Below are 17,193 nucleotides of genomic sequence, written 5' to 3' on the forward strand. Positions count from 1 at the left end.
TGCATCTTGGAGAGGACCTGACGCCTGAACTAGGGTGAGCGCAGCTGCAACAAGATAAAGTGTCCTGGAGAGGCACGTGCTATCCTGCCGGTCTCTGGCACTTCCCCACGCAAGGAAATGGGCTTTCCCATCTGGGACACAGAGGTAAACAGAGCGCGTGCCCAACAAAACTGCGCTTTCCTGGTACTCAGTCATGTCTTTTTAGAAAGTTTTTTCCCCTATGGAGTTTGAGACGGGTAGCCTATCTGTTCCTGTAAGTTCCTGTATTATGTGATCCTTATGGTTAGCATGTTATACACAGACATGTTTTCAAGAAAGCGTTTAGGTCCTGTATAGAAAGTTATGACATTTGAAAGTGTGGTGTTTTTTTTTTTTACAAAAGTTTATTTTCCACAAGGAAGAGCAATAGGAAAAATTAAATTGTTTTCCACATATTGTTTTCTTGAAACAGAGTCTACAAGGACATATTCAGCACCAAAACTAAAAACAAAAAAGTACAAACAGCCATAGAATATATTCTATAAAGCAAACATTTAATATTGCACTTTGTTTCTCTAATGTTTGGATTTTACTTACTTTTTCCTAATTCAGATCAGAATTCTCTATCAAATACTGGGCTACAACTGTGAACCTCATGTTTTATAATGCTGAGAATTGACCAATACTTGTGGAAGAGTAATGCCTCTGAACAACTAACAACGTAATTTAAAACGGAAAGCCTTTATTTGATAAGGTTATAGAATTGTTCACTCTAATCACAAAGGCTGTGATGCCACATAAATTACTACGATATTGGTCAATCCTGCTTCATATGCAATTTTCCATTACATTGTGATAAGTACTTTAATGCTATGTATATCAGCAATTGTTCCCTAGTCTGTTAAAAGTAACAAAAAAAGGAAAAAAAAGTAAAACCACCAAATGCCCTTTTATGCCAACGATCCCATCAGCTTTTTAAATTGTCCGGTTGGAGAGGGTAGAGGGAAGGGACATTCACAAAATTGGCCTAATACCCTAAGAAATCACCCAATTTCCTTCTCATCCAATATTCGTGCTCAAAGCCCAAGCCTTTTTAACTGAATCACTTAAAACGCGACTCATTATTTTATCACCCTGTTGTCATTTTTGAAACATGAATTATCGTTCATGTTCTCATAAAGGCCACTTATGGAAAAGCCTATTTTGTCGCATTTATGAAGCCTTAAAAACAAGGCAGAGGTTTTTAAGAACAAGCACCACGCAGAAGCACCAGCCTCCTCTCTCCTGCTCCCTTCTGAGCTGTTTTATTGCACAAGGAGATAGCTACTTGATGGATTACATCTTGATTTAAGTAGTCAACACCAGAAGCGTGTCCCTTTGCCAGTGGTCTGCGTTACACGGTTTCTGAAAAGGAAAGTTGACTTCTGCTGCAAATCTCTAGCATGTAAGTGCTGGTATTTGTGCTAGCGCATCTAATGGCTCCTTTGCACTCTTTTTCTTCCTTGGGGCACACTCAAGGGCGAGTGCTCTCTCCATGTAATTTCTTGCGTTCTGAAGGAATAAATGGTAGAATTTGCTGTTCTCTTTGTTTTAAAGCTCTTCAGAGTACCACAGAAGATGCAATCATCAAGGCAATTCTAGCTAACTAGTATCTGAGTATGGCTGGTAACACTGATCTTGCCCAGTTTAATTATACTTCTAGTCTTACTATTTTTTACAGTATCATAAACCCTGAAGATAATACAAAGTGCACAAACTGAGCTCTTAGCATAGTCCAAGCTTTTCCTGCAGTTTGAAATATACTTTCTACTAGAGACTCATTACATATAGAATTTTTGGTGATTAGGTAACTATATATAAAAATAAATTTACTTTCCCTTCCCATCCCTACTACTTGAGATATCAATCTGTCTATGAATCCTAGACAGTGTATGACTATTTCCTTTTAAATTTATTTTGAGGCTGAGCTGGTCTCTGCTGGCGCTACTTTCTTTTGTGCCTTTATTTTTTTTAAAGCTTCACAACTTGAACATCTTTTTATAATGTATAAAGAGAAATGGGAATGAGGGTGGGTTTTCTAACTTTTGTGTATGTCCCTATTCCAGCTCCCCCTCTCGAATAAAGAACAAAAAACAAAACACAAACACAAAACAAAAAAAAGAAGTAACTCAACAGTGCAACGTAACAAAACAAATAGCATTCCAACAGTTTGGCAAGTGATGAGTTCACCTGAGATTAAGTGATTTTTAGGCAGTCTGTAACAAAATGCTGCTTTGCGATAATAGTAGAAAGGCAACAAATTCTTAAAAGAAATCAGGAAGGTATACAATCTCGATGAAGTCTATTAATTTCTATTAACTCCACCCCCCACCCCAGCCCCATCTGTTGCTTATCTACTACAGTAGGCTGCAAAACATACAGCAAGAAGGATTGGCTTGAAGGCATTTGATGTTTGTAAATAAATCCACCATAGGATCCAAGCTGAAGAGGTGATACATGATCAGCCTACTAGGACAATTCTGAGCATGTGCATATGCAGGTAAAGTCCAGGCTACATTAAATTAAAAAAAAAAAAAGAAAAGTCAGTGCATTTGTCAAAGTCTGTTGCTGTTGGTTTTTTTTGTCAAAGCTTTCTTTTGCTCCTTACTGTGCAGACCACAAAGAAATAAGAGGGGAATAACAACAGTCCGGCATAAATGAGAAAAAGCTGTAGTGACATTGAACCGCACAATGTAAGCAATGAGCATGTGCAAATTTCCAAATCATAAGAGGAAGCCATCCCTCTCTTATAATGTGGTTTGAGTGTTGTTTTGACACACATGACCATAGGTTAGTAAGGCTGCTCCTAGTATGTGCCAGTATTTAAGAAGGGAGGGGGGGGAAGCTCAGGTCTTCAAGCATGTGGAGCAGTCCTACAATGTTACTGTAGGCTTCAAAGCATGATCACAGGTTGTTTTCAGTTATTCACCATACAGACAAGAGCAAAACCACTTCCTTTCAAAGTGTGTCTCCACTATGACACCTTGACCTTCAACACGGCAGGTATGATTCAAAACCCAAGTCAAGTCAGCTTTTTATGGATTCCTTCAACGAGAGGGGCAAGATGGTCTGTCATCTGTGGACTGATCTGGGTTTGGATCAATCTAACCAAAAGAGGAAGAAAAAAAACAACCCAATACATCTTTAGAGTCAATTGCTAGAAATAAACCAAATTGAAACAAAACCCCACCAAAATTCAGAAGTTTAAGACAATGATAATGATAAATGGCATTCCCAACCCAAAGGTTATTCAAATAATTGGAAAACCTCTAGTCAATTAGACAAAACTTTGAAAGAAAAATTAGTAACCAAGCACAGTGGAAAATTTTAAACTACAGGCTGATGGTAATTTAAAGATAAGCACAAAGAACTAAAAACATTGAAAAATCTGCTTTAGTAGCACAGAAGTATTTTGAATTATTTACTATACAGTAAAAAACTGGACTCATCACTAAAAAGAGTAACTTCAAAGATAACTGACTTTAGATTTTTTTTTGCTTCAAAAGACACAAGTTATGAGTAAAAAGTCATCCTACTTTTAATTTACAAGTAATTAATCCTCAAACACCTCAAAATGTCTCATAAGTTCTTTCTAAATCTGTAAGTACCTAAAATGAAAAGGACTTAAGACTTAATATTCTAGGGTTAAATTGCAGAAGAGTCCTCAGAAGTCTCCAGCACACAAAAACCATGTCCCTCTCTGCCCACTCGATGTCAGGTTAGAGTTTCAAGAGTAAAAGAAAAGGAAAAAAATCAGCTGGAGAATTCGGGCAAGATTTAGCCAAAGGACACTATTTTACTTTTGTCTTATACCACTGCTTTTTCCTGAAAAAAAGCTACTGAAGTTATGTCGTGGTTATTGAGTGGCTGGCACAGAACTAAAAATGCAGCCAGCCATGTTGGAGAACCATGTATTTATGAAAACCAGTGTCAGAATAAATACTTTTGTAACTTCTCTACATGGAACTTCTGAAAGCCCTACAGACACAGAACCAAACACACAGGCAAAAGCAGCTTTAGGAAGTAGAGCTGAAAAACATTAGCACATTGTGCATCTATAGACCCAAAATGCTGGTGTTAACCAATGCAATGCATGTAACACAATGTTTTAATGAAGTTGCGAAGAGAGAGTTGCAACAGTTTGGAAATTTCTACAAAGCATTAGAATTGTGGAGAATCCTGAAAAATCCTGATGCAATTCACCTGCATTTTGCTATAGTCACCTTATCTCCTGTCCATTATTTTAGTGTTTTCTCCTGATTTTAGGAGACAGAAGTAACTTCCTACATTTATTCCACTGGACACAATTCAGAAAAACAGTGAAATAACCATCATATTCTGAGGTACTTACTTCTGAATAGAGAGGTGGAGGCAGAAAACGGAACTCCTGGATGTATGCAAACAATGGTCCCGGAAGCGCTCTCTCAAAGTCATCACAAGCACCTATGGGTGCAAGGCTGGACTGTCTTTGTTCCTCTGTGACCACTTCTGCATAGGCAGGAGGTGCTGCAGGGAAAAGGTACACGCAGTTCGAACAGCAAGTTCTTATGCATGTCAAAACATATAACATAATAAATATTAAAACTTTTATCATTGTAAAATGCACCAGCAGGTAGGTAAATTACTTAAAAGTATGTGACTTTTTAACAGTTGTTGAATATGAAAGCAAGGGTAGGCTGTTTTATTTTCAGATTATGCTCAAATCCCAGAGCAGACTGACCACTGTTTACTGTGACTTAATTATCCCCTTAAATTTAAAGCAAACCCAGATTACTGAATTTCTATACAGGTAGGAATGACAGAACATTGCATTCCTCTGGGCTCCGTAAATCCAAGTCTGGGATTTGTAGATAAAAAAAGCAATGTTTATTAGATACGTGAAAATAGAGGGAAGGAGATATCAAGTTCCTCCTTTGACAACAGAGATTTCCCATTAAAATGAATTACATTATCTTTTCAGAAAGCCTTGACTGCTAAGGCTGGTAAAGGACACCATAAACTGCTGTTATGACAGGTTACAGTGCCTTATAACCAAGGATGCAATTGAGATACCGGCTGCAGAATTTGTTCTGCACAGGTACAATGGCATCCTGCACTTTCACTTATACCACCTTCCAAGCAGCTGGATTTCACTGCTTGTCTTTGAGGAAGGCAGGGAGGGAACTCTTCTATAAAGGACAAGGGAGTAGCAAGGAAACATCCACAAGGGATCTCCTGTGGGCTTTATTATGAAGGATGTAATCTGGGTCTGTCTGCATGACAGCCATGAATAAAGCAGACAAAAATCAAAACAGGGTAGCAAATTCATTGGGATCTGTATGGTCAAGTTACCTTCTGGTCTTTCAGGCAGTGTCAGACCAAGCCAATTCATGTTCATGCTACACTGGCTGCTCACACTTGATGTTCTGCTACCAAATGGGTGTAGAGGAATGGTACCAATGACCAGCGGTAAGTTAAGGAATAAATCCATGGCGCCTGGAATATCAACATAAACCTAAAGAACAACAACAAGAGGTGTACAATTAAAATGCAGGTTTGTATGAACACTGTGTAATTATTAGACTAAGTTCTCTGCCCATGGAATTTTCCATGACAAACTTGTTTCTTATTGTCTGGTTTAGGGCCAATGCCCCTGTGGGAACAAAACGGCTCCCTGAGTCAAAAGCAGCTCAAGATGCTTTACATGAGCCCTGACAGGGAAGCAGCGTCTACTCGTAACATGTTTGATTAGCTGGCACACCACAACTGTTCTAAGAACATGCACAATTTACACTGATTTACAGAATCCTGCCAGGACATTAATGCTAAAATACGTATTTCTTCTGTAACGAGTTCGCACAGAATGCTTTGTTAGCCATTTACAAAGAACAACGGAAGTGACTCATGCTTAAGTGAAACAGACCATCCAACATACCATCAGTGAATACTCCACACGGATTATACTGCAGTCGAGGATTGAAGGGGAAACAGGTGGAATTTTCAACTGTTTGCCATTCCAGGTTTCTGTTTTGCCAGATGACAAGGATTCCCCACGCAGGTTGGCAACAAGCTGTTTGACTTCCTTCATTTTCCCTTTGGCATAAAATGCCTGTGTTTGGTAAATGGCCGCCTTTGGCACCACCACACGGGAAGAGCAGTTCTCAATCTCAGCAAAGATCTGAATTGATTCACCTGAAACAGAATTTCAAGTTTTCTTTGTATTTACAAGTCAGCTTAAGCAAATTGCCACATTCTGTTATACTGCACTGGGCACCACTAGCAATGTTCTACCTTGAAAAACACCCACTGATGCTAACAGGAATAGGATCACCATGAGCTAATCTAGAAGAAAAATGCACAGGTCTAATAGAAGCAGATGTCCTTCAACAATCTGGAGACACAGCTAGCATTACTTAACAAAATTAGTGGTAGTTGAGAAAATACTGAGAACATTGCTGAATGAAGACTGAGGTGGTAAGAACAGTTTAAATATTTCGTTTATATAAAAACAGTAAGTACAAACTGTCATTTTAAAAGGGCAGGAAAAACATTTCCTATAATTACTTCTGTTACGTACCTGGGGTGTAGCCCTTCCTTTCAATTTTGGCACTTAAGGATATTGGGCCTGAGGTACAAAACCAACAACAGAGAGTCTTTTCTTTTGTGCCTGCTTGGGGTGACTGCAAGAAAAGAACAACATTGCCCATTCAGTTGAGTTCCATGAATCTCTTAATCTATTTTAATCAACTCAAAAATTATTTTTATCATGTACTTATTACACATTTTGATAAACATAGCTAGTCTTATTTATAGAAAAAATAAATTTAAATGGCATCATGCAGATATGACATTCATTCTAATTCCATTACTCATTAACACTGCTTTTTCTGCCATACTTCATACTACAATCAACACTTAAAACAGTTTTTATACATAAATACCGTACAATTTAATAGAAGGCTTTCTAGCCCACATATACCAACATACTGTTGGCAGAGGTCTTCATTTATCAGTAAACTATAACATCTTTCCAGTACACTGTACTTCAGAAACAGTAACTGAGCTAAAGTACTGTAACCTTCACTCCTGCTATTTCCTCTGTTTTGGAATGATCCCGTGTCATCCATGTTAAACAGACTTTGTTATTTTACACGATATCAGGATTTAGGACTTGATCCAAAGCCCATTAAAGTTAAATGGTAGCCTTTGATTTTAATGGAATTTGTGCAAGTCCAACGTCCCTTTCCAAGTCTGATTTTTCCCCCATGCACACAAGAAACCTATTTCAATGGACTTTGAGGTGTTTTCCACCCCTCCCCCTCTGCAGATTAGAATCTGAGGAAGAGGAGGAAAAAATAAAAGGAATGTTAGGCCAAATTGAAATCAAATCCTCATTGGAAGCAGCTGTGATACTGAAATTATTTTAATGAAATGACATTTCAGAAAGATTATACAGAATTGTGATAATTTCTCCCCATTGGTACAAAGCTATCCATATGGAAATTATCAATTATGCATGCCAGTACATTTTTTACTTTGCATTTTTAAGTTAGCAGTCTCTCACTATAATATTAAAGTTTCACTGTTCCTTCCACACATTACTCTTTACTCAAAATCAAAGAGGAACAGTCCGCAAAATTTTCCTTCTTAGTGACATTTTACAATTTAGTATTATTAATTTAAATTGACAAAGCAATTTTACATATCTTAAAAGTGAAGCAACTCCAAGTACAGGAAGACATAGCTTTCAAAATAACCAGTAGTTATAGAGTTGCTGAACTGATGTAATACTCAGAAGATCAGCTGTAACTAAACTAGCAAATAAATATTAGGTAAAATTAGATCTGGATATTGCTTCAGTTACTATATTTCATTATTTTTATGCCAGAAAAAGAATGAGTAATTCTGTCAATTCTTACCAGTAATGAAGGAGTGTTGATATCTATATGTTCAAAGACTGTAAATTCCTTCTTTAATTTTACTGGTAGAAACCAAGGCCTATGCAATTCGGCTTTCACCCAATAGCGCACACTGCCATGTCTGCCTTCGAATGAGGTAGCAAGTGGTCTGTGCAGGACACAAAGGTCAAAATTGAGTCAAGTCTTTCTGTCTAATAATGATACAATTGATCAGATCAGGCATTAGTATGTATAATTGCATTTTTAATGCATTGTAGTATTTAATACAGCATAACTTATTTGCAAAGTTTCTGTATCTCAAAAATTCAAGATTAAAGATGGGAGAAAAAATCATCTCCAATTCATCCTACTGTAGTTTTGCATAGATTTTAAGACTCAATTAAAGAATTGTACTAGAAAATGCCAGAAGAGTACACATTTCCTTTAAACTTAAGAGGCCACTTTTTACTTCTTAGAATAAAGCATGCCCTTTTAAGGCCAAATTAGGACTACCAACTTAAATTAGCATTACTATCAAACAGTTGCTGTTTTGGATACTGTATTTTGTAAATCATTGTCTACTGTTTACTCAGCTGATATCTCAGTATCAGGTTAATTTTAGCCGTAACTCAGCACTTTTTGTAGTTTGTTTTGCCTTAAGCAGAGTAAATATTCAATTTAGAGTTCTGAAGAGAGAGGCTATTTTGAGTACCTTCTAATTTTCCCCTATCCTGAGGAGACCAGCTTAAAATACTTATCTTGTATATGGATGTACATATTTAAGCACATATATATATACATAAAATCATCAAGCCTATTCTGCTCTGAACTTTGACAGATGAAAGAAGCCCCTTCTGGGAACTGGAGGAAAAACAATGTGGAGAAGATCTCCAAACCTTTCAGCATCACCTTTTTTTCCTGTAATATCATAAAATGAAAGACAAAAGATCTTTATATTCCAGTTATCTACAATTAACAGTAGTTTTCCATAACTTATTTTTTCCTTATTTTTATGCAATTACATTTTTTCTATTACATTATGTTTTGTAATATGCAAATAATTTATGTTTAATTTATAAAGCTTCTATATGGAATAATACTAGCCAAGCTAGTACTGAATCCTTTCAGTTACAGGTTTGACTATTTACACCCATGCGTTTTTCCTAATAATACAAATGAAAGGATTTTCTAATTGGTCTTCAATGTTTCATCCTGCCCCATATTCCTTAGGGCAAAAATCAGTAAGGCCAGTGTGTGTCTTCTTTCTTTCCCACTGTTGCTCTGTAGTTACGCAAATTTTGGAAGTGTTCTACGGATGGAAAACAACAAGTAAGTTGGCAGTGTCAAACTTCAGGTTTTTGATACCAGCCTTTGTTTTTTCAGTATTATCAACATCTGGCTTCACAGTTATTCCTTCAGGTCACTTAAAAAGAACCTGTGCTTTGACCAATGCTTGTGACATTTTACTGGCTATCACTGGTTTCACTTCAAGCTAAGCATTTCACATTCATGTATAGAACGTTTTGGGTTTTAAATATTTAAATGCCCCTTCCAACTCAAGGGAAGATCAGCATTCTTTTGGTAGTTGAGATTTCCACAGAATGCTAAATTGCGTTTAAAAATCTCCATGTATATAGGTCTTCTCAACTGCTCCAGTAAAAGCTACTATAAAGTCCTGCGCTGTTCATTTTGAAACTGACCCGTCAAAGTGTTTATCATCCACAGGTTCTGCTAAAACCAGCACCTCTAATAAACAGGTGGTTTATTAGCTTTAATATTAGGTACCAAACTACTTCACATAACACACTGCTGAATTTTTCAACCTTAATGACTTCACTGCTTGCCTTTTACAGCAAAATGCTCCTTTTTCCATCCGTGACAAGACTCCCTCTGTTCCTGTGTATTTCATTGTATTGCAACTTGTATTTTTTAGCTAATTTCCGTACGGCTAACTTCTCTATGTATAGACCATCCATTCACAATGTCTACCTTACACATTTCAGATGTGGTGGGGTGGAGGAACAATCTTTATCGCAACACTTCTGCTTTCACTCTTGCTTCACCTTTGCTTTCTGAGACAAATGGGACTGGTACAGGAATTTGTCTTCCTTCATCCACCCATTTTTCTGCTTACTTCCATCCAGGCTTTCCGCATAAAGGCCAGCCTGGGTACATATCTGCTATTTAAACCAGAACAATCTCCTCTTTTGTTAAACATAGTTAAATCTTGCCACATCTGTTCCAGACTGAACTCAATTCACCAGCAACCTTATCTCTAGTTCTGCTGGTCTGCATGGCTCCAGTAAACTGCTGGTTGGGTTAGAAGGTATCATCTCAGCCACTCTGCAGGACCCCAGTTCAAATTACTCTCCCTCCTCTTGGGAAGGGGTAAAACATTGCAAGACCTAATGAGCCAGTAGGATTTGGTCAAAAGAAAGGAAGCTACTGGGCAGCAACGAGCTCCCGTCTTGTGGAAATAAAAAAAAAAAAAAGAGTCATGTATGAGTTTAAAAGCAACCTCTTCAGTTTAATGAGATTATGTCCTCCACTGCATGCCAAAGCACAATTCCTACTACCATTGAAAAGGTTTCCCCTCCACCCACAGCAGGAGTTTTACTCAGACGGGTGGGCAGCAGGGCCCGAGGACAGCGTGCAGGAACTTACGTCTGTGGAAGCTCGAAGCTGAATGCATATTCGTGCCTTCCGGACTGGATGGTGTGAAGGCCTTCTTCCGAATTGTCATCGTCTAGAAGGGGAAAAAAAAACACAAAACAAAACAATTGCTATTCCATCTGCACACAGTTTATACATTACATGGGCTTCTCTGCCAGGACACAAGTGATTTAAGAACCTGATGTCCCAGAAACAAGGGTCTCCTGTCCATTGGTAATAACTGCTGGATGCGGGGACAAATCTTACCCACTGAAGGATAGGGAAGATTGCCAGGTCCACCTTACAGAGAAGCAGAGGTTAATTTGCTTTAATTTCTAATCCTGCCTCTGAACACTGACACAGTTGCAACTGCTGCCATTTCAAGGCCTGCCTGCAAGATCTGTAATGGGAATCATGCTTTCCACTGTGATTCCTAGTTAAAACATAATAGAGATGGCTCTTTACCAGCATTAAGCGATCTGCATGAAGTCTGCTGGTGCAAGATTAAATTTAGTAATTCGGCTTCCTTTTATCTCCTGCCTGGCAACAGTGTCCAGGAATTAATCACAAAAAAAAGGGGGGGAGAAAAAAAAAAAAGGGTGCACAAGCATCACCTGTAAAGTACCAGGTGAATTCAGGGGCACTGAAAAATGGCAACCTGCCCAATTTTAACACTGTCTAAACTTCTTAATTTTTGGCAGGTTAACTCGATCTTGCTTGGATAGCAAGACCCAGATATTTCCTGGCTCCACCAAGAAAGCTGACCTCTGTTTATGGCCATGATTTCTTGTGCCGCTTTAAATGCTGCAACAAATTTGTGGTTTCTTCCGACGTAATTACCATAAAACCAGAAAAACGCTGACTCCATCAAAATACAAAGTTAAGAGAAAAATAACTAAGCATCTCGTGCATAAAAAGGACTGGGATAATAAAGGGGGATATAGCGAGACAATGCGAAAGGCGACTGCTTGTATTTAATGGTCTGAGGCGCTAATGGAGGGAGGCAGGAGGATTTTAAGTTCCTATTGTCCTACAGAGGGGCCGATGTCCTCCTTCCTGCAGTGCACCGCAAACGCCGAAAATCTTAAAAAAATAGAAAACGCCCCCCCGCAACCAAAAAACGCAATCCCCAAAAAAGCCCGTACCAGCAAGCTATCGACAGAAATGCACCTTCAGCACGCAGCGTGCTGAAACGAATGTCAGGAAAATGTGCCGAAAAGGCGAGACAATACGTATTAGCGTGAGGGCTGGGTTTGGTGGTTTTGGGTTTTTTTTTAATTATTATTTTTTTTTTTTAAGGCGGGGGAGCGTTGCTTTGGGTTGTGTCTCTATTTCCCAGCACGGCGATCTCCCCCTCACAGAGGAGCTCCCGTCCCGTCTCCCCCCCGCCCCCCCCCCCCCTTTCTGCCAGCTCAGCAGTCCCGCCGAGCCGGGCGGCCGCGGCGGAGCTGTGGTAAACAAGTGCTGAGCTGTCAATCAGGGGCCGGGCTGGAGCAGGAGCCGACCGGCCTAAACCGGTGCGAGCGGATCCCCAGCCAGCCGCTCATATACATACGGTATACGTTACACCCGCCGCATTCGCTCAACAGCTCCGCTCCCCGCCGGCCGAGGGAGGGGGGAGGGCGGGGCGCCGCCCGCCCCTCGCCTTCCGCTCTCCTCCGAGACCCCTCAGGGGACCTTACCGGGGAAGGGGACGCGGTGAGGACGTGACCGGCCGCAGGGCGTCCCGCCGCCCGCCCGACGGGGCTTCCCCCCGCGCCAGCTCCTCAGGGGAGCGGCCCCTCCGTCCCCGCGGCGCACGCCGGCTGCGGGCAGGGGAACCTGCTCCCTCAGCCCCGCGGCCAGCGCCCCTCCAATCAGCGGCTGGCATCGCCTTAGCAACAGGGCAACAAAACCCCAGCTGGCCAATCAGGGGGCGAGCGGGGGGCGCGGCCTGGGCCGCCAGTTCGGGGGAGAAGCGCCCGGGGCAGTCATTGAAACTCGGCCGCCGGCAGCGGCTCTGTGGGCAACGGGGCCCGCCCCGTCCTCACCCCACTCCCGGGCACGGCATTTCCCCCCCCTACCCTCCGCGGCAGGCTGTTGCGTGTCTGCAGGTTTCTGTCACCCGCCACCCGGAGGTGCGTGAAGTTTCGCTCGGGCGAGTGATTTCTAAGGCGGCGGCGGCGGGGGGGATCTGAGGGACAAGTCACCTCGGTGGCGAACTGAGCGGGAGGTGTTGATTAAAAACACGTTAAAGCCCCCAGCTCTCTTACGGCGTTAGTTTGAGAAACGCTTGGTAATAGGCTCGGTGCCGCCCGCAGCCAGACTTCTTCAAAAATTAGTTTTTTCTTTTCATTCCCAAAGGAAGGGGAAATATCTCATCCCTGCTGTAAATACGCTGCATATTTTTTTTGGTTTTTTTTTAAGAAAAGGCAAAAGGCACGCAGCCCCGAAATTACATAACCGGTTTTTAACATTATTTTCTTGTGCTAAGGAATTAAGTCATCGCCACCACCTGACGCGTGCGGCCAATCTGCGCGGAGCAGGCGGCGCACCCCCCCACCCCCCCTCCCGACCGGTCCCAAACAGGATTGAACCGCTTCGAACAAAGGCTGCAAACTTCGGAAAAAACAACCCCCGGGCCCCAGCGCTTTCACCCTGCCCGGCGAGGGGCTTTGCCAGCCCTGGGGGGGTTACACCCCGCTGCGTGGGGACCCCCCCCGCAACCCACGGGGGTGTGGGGGGAGCAGGAGGTCTTCGCTTCCCCAGTTTTGGGAGGGATGCTCCCATTACGCAACCACACACATTCCCCCCCCCCATCAGAGCTTTCTGGGCACATTTTTACATCGGTGGTCCGTGTCCCCCCCTCCCAACTCTCCCACCCCGGGGGGGGCGGCGAGGGAAATTAAAGCGATTTACCGGGAGGGGGTAAAAAAAATAATCATTACACGTGGGGTGGTGATGGCATATGTCAAAATCGGCTACGGGCAATCTTTTAAGGATGGCTCGTTGCTGGCACTTAAAAAATCATCACATTATGGGCCCGAAAAAGCCCGATGTGTCAGAAAGTCTGGTTTTACGCTTTCATTGTATTTCAGGGTTTGATAGGATGCTGCCAGTGAGATCCTTCACTGCTTATCTAGCTGTGATTTTGCATCTGGTTTCCCCACGGAGGGGCAAATCCTGCTGACTTAACCTGGGGGAGGGCAAAGAAAAATAAATAATGCATTTAAAAACTCGAGATATTAATAAATGTCTGCTGAAGGGTAGGTAGTTCAGCCTGCAGGCACTTTGCAGATGCATCTCCTGCAGCTTTAACATCAAGGTTCATTATCCCGCTGCAAGTCCCTCGGCATGTCCTGCTCTCCACCAACGCTGAACTGCATCCATTTAAAAAAAAAAATAGGAATAAACCGAGACTATGCAAAGATGCGCCCTTTTCCCGAAAAAAAAAAAAAAGGCATTTTAAAGGGAAACGCTTACCTCTCTCGTGGCCGATCAGGATGTCCTTATGGTTGAAATACTCTACTTCTTCAGTGTAGTTCTGTGTGTAGGCAGTGTTGGATCCAGCATTTCTCGATTCAGTCCAACGCACTTTAGCGTGTCCCCTTGCATGAATTTTAAGAGATTTCACTCTAATTTCCCCAGTTACTTCTAAATTGACCCTTCCTGAGACTGTGTCCCCGCTGGAGTAGACGGGGACATTGCTGTCATTCAGACAGTCAAAGCTTATTGTCAAACTCTTCACCTTCCCCAGCACCATGGTTTTTTTTGTGTGTTTTTTTCTTTTTTATAGCAAAGTGTAGAAAAATATACTGTAAGGAAAAAAAAAAAAGGAAAAACAAACAAAAAAAAAACCCCAACAAAAGCTAAAGGCCCTCGGACAAACGGGCGGTCGTAGCAGCGCCTACCCTACAGCCGGCTCATGGGGACGGCGGGGAGCCCCGGCCCCAGCCCGGGCGCCGCGGGGGTGGGGGGAGCGCTGGTCCGGCGCTGCGCTCTCCCCACAAAGGCGCTGCCAGCGCCGCTGCGGCCCCGGCCTTATAAGCCTGGGGACAAACAAGCCCTAGCGCGCATGCGCAGCCACGCCCCTCCGCGGCAGCCACGCCCCTCCGCGACAGCCCCGCCCCCGCCCCGCCGCTCTCCCCACGCGTGCAGCGCTCGTGGCCCCGCTGCGGCGGTGTGGGGGGTGTGCGGGGACACACGGACACACGGACACACACACACGATCGGGGCGCAACGTGGAGACAAACCCCTGCCTGCCGAACACCGGTGCCTCCCCCCAGGCTGGGGAGGGGGTTTCTTTTCCACTGCTTTTTTTTTTTTTTTTTTTTTACCCCACCCCCGTGGTGCCGTTTCTTGGGTAAACCCTCTCGGTTCAGTTATTTAACGCTGCATTGCTAATTCTTGCTGTTTTCCCCAGCGACACGGGGTTTTCAGTGAGATGTGTGATGGTGGTGGGTGACCTTCCACAGCCCACCGTGTTGGGGGAGTTTGCACTAAAAGTTCAGCAGTTGAGTTTTCAAAGTACAGTACGCCTGTATTTACTGGTTTTCTCATGCAAAAAACCCCATAAAGTCATTCACATTTCCTTTGACCCGACACCTGGTGGAGGTTCTCATGCTGCTTTACGACTGATGATGGTCTGTTGCGTTAGGACTTTTTATGTTTTTGCACCATCTTGTGGCAATCCTTCATAGTGCCCGAGAGCGTACAATCGTAGAATCACTCCGGTTGGGAAAGACCTTTGAAATAATCGAGCCCAACCATAAAAAGATAACTTGCAAGGGAAGCAGAGGTGTTTTATTCCTCCCTTGCTAATGCTTTTCCTGGTGCTTTCATGTCTTTAGATGAAGTCGGTCTCATGCATATATTGATTTGCACGTTTTTCCTCTTTATGATTTAGAAGATAATCCATGAGCGATACTAGCCACAACTCTGCGGTCTGCAGTTGCTGTAGGATGTGTGAAAGCTGGCAGGCAGATGGGATGCAGCTTCCATGCACGGAGCTCAGGCCACAGCTCCCCTCCATCCAGTTCTGGGCTGGTCATCACTGTCTGCCTCTCTGAGGGCGAATCCTCAGAGGATGAAGAGCACAGCGGTTGCTTTTTCTGGGAAGCTGACGGCCCAAATCTTGCTATCCAGATGGATATTCATGTGGGGTTTTTTTTTGTTTGTTTGTTTGGGGTTTTTTTTGTACCTGTGTAGATAAGGAAAGGGACTTTCCAACATAACTGGGATACGGTGCGTCCTCATTTATTTTCTGACACGGGTGATGTGTTCTGTATGCTGATTGCATTTGCCTATTCCAGGCTTGTTGGAGAAGGATAAAATAGTTTGCTAAGCTGCTGTAAACCCTCCCCTGTGTATCACCATGCGTCATACTGAGCAGCAGACAGCTCTTTCCTGTTCCTGGATTGCTGTCTGGAGGAAAAGGCAGCGGATGGTAGCCTTGCTTCTTCAGGCAAACCCGTCATGTTGAGAACACCACCAATAAATCTAATTGTTACTGCAAAGGTGAGGCAGTTGCAATTTAGAGCAAATTTCGAGGGCTGCAGGTGTGGTCGAGCCATCTTGGATGTCTTTCTGAACGCATAGGACTGAGTCCGCTGAACGTAGTGGGACGTTTGGATACCCATGCAATGAAAATTCCACAGGCTTTGAAGTTAATTTCCATATATTGCTATGCTACTGTTCTGAGTTAATTACAAGATATCCTGAATGATCAGATGTGCTGATTTACAGTCAAGTTAACCCAGTTTTCAGGACTAATTCTAAATTCCTGTTAAAGCTCTGTGGGGAAAAAAAAAATCAATTTCACGTTCACTCTATGCTATATACATATATGCACCCAAAGCATGTGAGCTGAGATCTGCTCTTGTTTGAAATAATGACCCTCCTTTTCCTCATACCCCAATCAGGAAACTTTCCTCTGGATTTTTCTTTTTTTTAATTCATCCCTATTATCTCTTCCCTAAAATATGAGTTTCCTTCCTGCAGCCCTTCACCCCCATGTCCTTTGGGTAAGGAGAATGGATTAGGACCAGCATTTCCCGTGTTGCATCCTGTTGGTTATTGTGGGCACAGCTATAAACTCCCAAATCATAAGATTTTGTTATGAATCTGGCAGTATTTGGCATGTTAACTTAAAGTCTCAGATTCAGGCCAGGTCCCTTTTAGTTTTGCAGAATGACGTTGTTTGTGTTCACGTGTGTTCATGCATACCCCACATCCTGCCAAAAGTCACACATACATTGTCTCTGCAGCTTTCTTTTTTTAAATGCTTTAATAGTTTTATTTTCATCCTCATAACTTACATTTTTCGTGCCATCTTGTGGCAAACTGGGTGAACTGCCTGCGCTGCCTTTTACCAGCCTTTTGCCTGTGCATTCCTGCAAACCTGAGGTTCATTGGTGAAGTCCTTGTGTCAAAATAAAATCTTCTGTTAGAAATTTAATTCTGCTTTTTAAAAGAAATTTAAGTGATTTCTCCATTTCAATGCAGAACATGCTATGAAGTGGAACTAAAAGAGGTGTTTAGCAGTTATTTTCAGATGCTCAGTTAACTGTAAAGATTAGTTAATTTTCAGGAGTTTTTATTGTTTCAAATGAACTGTCCTTAGGTTAAATATTAGAAGTTTTATAGCTCCTGAAAATGGATTTTAAAA

The 17,193-nt window shown here is 42.3% G+C and overlaps 1 protein-coding gene across 2 annotated transcripts; it reads right to left on the reverse strand.

Moving 5' to 3' along the window:
• Positions 1 to 363: 363 nt before the first annotated feature.
• On the reverse strand, positions 364 to 14,548 carry ARRDC3 (arrestin domain containing 3). 2 transcript variants are annotated; one of them, XR_008574647.1, is made up of 8 exons: positions 14,010 to 14,548; positions 10,560 to 10,641; positions 7,917 to 8,064; positions 6,575 to 6,677; positions 5,933 to 6,189; positions 5,350 to 5,512; positions 4,370 to 4,562; positions 364 to 3,122 (listed from the first exon to the last, which is right to left on the reverse strand). XR_008574647.1 is itself a non-coding variant. In XM_054809667.1 (8 exons), the coding sequence occupies exons 1-8, from the start codon at positions 14,287 to 14,289 to the stop codon at positions 3,066 to 3,068; spliced, it is 1,245 nt and encodes a 414-aa protein (XP_054665642.1). In that variant the 5' UTR covers positions 14,290 to 14,547; the 3' UTR covers positions 364 to 3,065. The 2 variants fall into 2 exon arrangements, 1 of the variants encoding a protein (XP_054665642.1); XM_054809667.1 differs by having other exon boundaries at positions 4,370 to 4,524; positions 14,010 to 14,547.
• Between the last annotated feature and the right edge of the window lie 2,645 nt (positions 14,549 to 17,193).

This window comes from Grus americana, chromosome Z (genome assembly GCF_028858705.1).
Source record: "Grus americana isolate bGruAme1 chromosome Z, bGruAme1.mat, whole genome shotgun sequence".
Taxonomy (NCBI): domain Eukaryota; kingdom Metazoa; phylum Chordata; class Aves; order Gruiformes; family Gruidae; genus Grus; species Grus americana.